Source organism: Emiliania huxleyi, assembly GCF_000372725.1.
Source record: "Emiliania huxleyi CCMP1516 chromosome Unknown EMIHUscaffold_202, whole genome shotgun sequence".
NCBI lineage: Eukaryota > Haptophyta > Isochrysidales > Noelaerhabdaceae > Emiliania > Emiliania huxleyi.
Genome location: NW_005200580.1, coordinates 144,856 through 146,155, shown reverse-complemented (window position 1 = coordinate 146,155; position 1,300 = coordinate 144,856). Strand labels below are relative to the sequence as shown.

Genomic DNA, 1,300 nt, shown 5'->3' with positions numbered 1-1,300 from the left:
GTGAGGAGTGTGGTGAGGAGTGTGGTGAGGAGTGTGGTGAGGAGTGTGGTGAGGGGCGCGGCGGTGAGGCGGCGGCAGAGGCGGCAATGGCGGCAGTGGCAGCAATTTGTGGCAGCGGCGGCGGCAGTGGCGGCAGTGGCGGTGTGGCGCGCCTTGCCCAACTTGGCAAGCTTCGGCATCGCAGGCGGCGTCGCGAGGAGCACTTCGAAGTTGAGGTTCCCCGCCGCGATCTCCTCGATCAGATCGGCCATACCGACGAGGTCGGCGCCCGCAGCTTTCGCCTGCGCAGGAAGGTTCCGCGAAGGTTCCGCGAAGGTTCCCGGCTCCCGAGGCGGCGGAGCGGGCGGCGGAGAGGGCGGCGGCGAGGGCTGGGGTGGAGGGGGCTGGGGTGGAGACGGCGGCCCGCATTTGGGGTCGTGCCCAGAAAGGCAGCGAGAGAGGGGGCAGGGGGGGAGGCGAGGGCGTGAGGCGAGGGCGTGAGGCGCGGGCGGGAGAGCGGCTGTCACCTCGTCCGCCGCCGCTCCCTCCGCAAGCACAGCCACGCGCACGGACTTGCCAGTGCCGTGCGGAAGCGCGACCGTTGTCCGGATCTGGGAGGGAGAGGGAGCCGTGAGCACGAGGGCGCTACGCCGGCGCGAGGCGCTACGCCGGAGGCGGCGCGCCTGCTGGTCATTGTATTTGGGGTCGAGGTTGAGGTTGCCGTGGAGCTCGGCCGTCTCGGTGAACTTGGCCGTCGCCAGCTCCTTCATCAGCGCCACCGCCTCCTCCGGGCTGTACAGCTTCTCCTCCTCGACCTTGCCAGCGTTCTCCGATGCCCGGCGCGACGCCTTCATCGCCGGCGCCGCGGCTCGCGCCGCGTCAAGCTGCTGCTGCTGCTGCTGCTGCTGCACCAGGGGCGCGGCCACCGGCCCCCTCACCATCCAGCCCTGCACTGCAGACGCGAAGAGAACCAGCATGCCTGTGTGCTGTCGTCGACTGAGCTCGCCAAGCCTCGCTCGCCAGCTTTCTTTCTAGCGCCGTACCTGAGCAACGACATGACTTGCAACAAAACACAAGAGCGGCCGCACACTGCTCGGTACCCCCCCCTGCACTTCTCCGCCCATCCCTGCTGCTAGGGGGGGGGGTCTGACCCCCCCAGCAGCAGAGCGCTGCTGCTGGGGGGGGGGGGTACCCCCCCAGCAGCAGAGCGCTGCTGCTGGGGGGGGGGGGGGCCCTACCCAGCAGTGTGCGGTGGCTCTTGTATTTTGTTGCGGGTCATCTAGTTGTGTGGGGACGGCGCTATAAATAAAGCTGGGGAGTG

General features: G+C 69.2%; 1 protein-coding gene across 1 annotated transcript in view; it reads right to left on the bottom strand.

Moving 5' to 3' along the window:
• Positions 1-976, bottom strand: part of EMIHUDRAFT_468608 (50S ribosomal protein L1) — a gene marked incomplete at its 3' end in the record, with an annotated part of 1,799 nt that extends 823 nt beyond the window's left edge. Inside the window, exons 1-3 of the mRNA XM_005781401.1 lie at positions 663-976; positions 507-590; positions 153-281 (exon numbers count right to left, since the gene is read on the bottom strand). Of these exons, the coding sequence (XP_005781458.1) occupies positions 153-281; positions 507-590; positions 663-956 (507 nt within the window). The remainder of the gene's footprint in view (positions 1-152; positions 282-506; positions 591-662) is intronic.
• Positions 977-1,300: the final 324 nt, after the last annotated feature.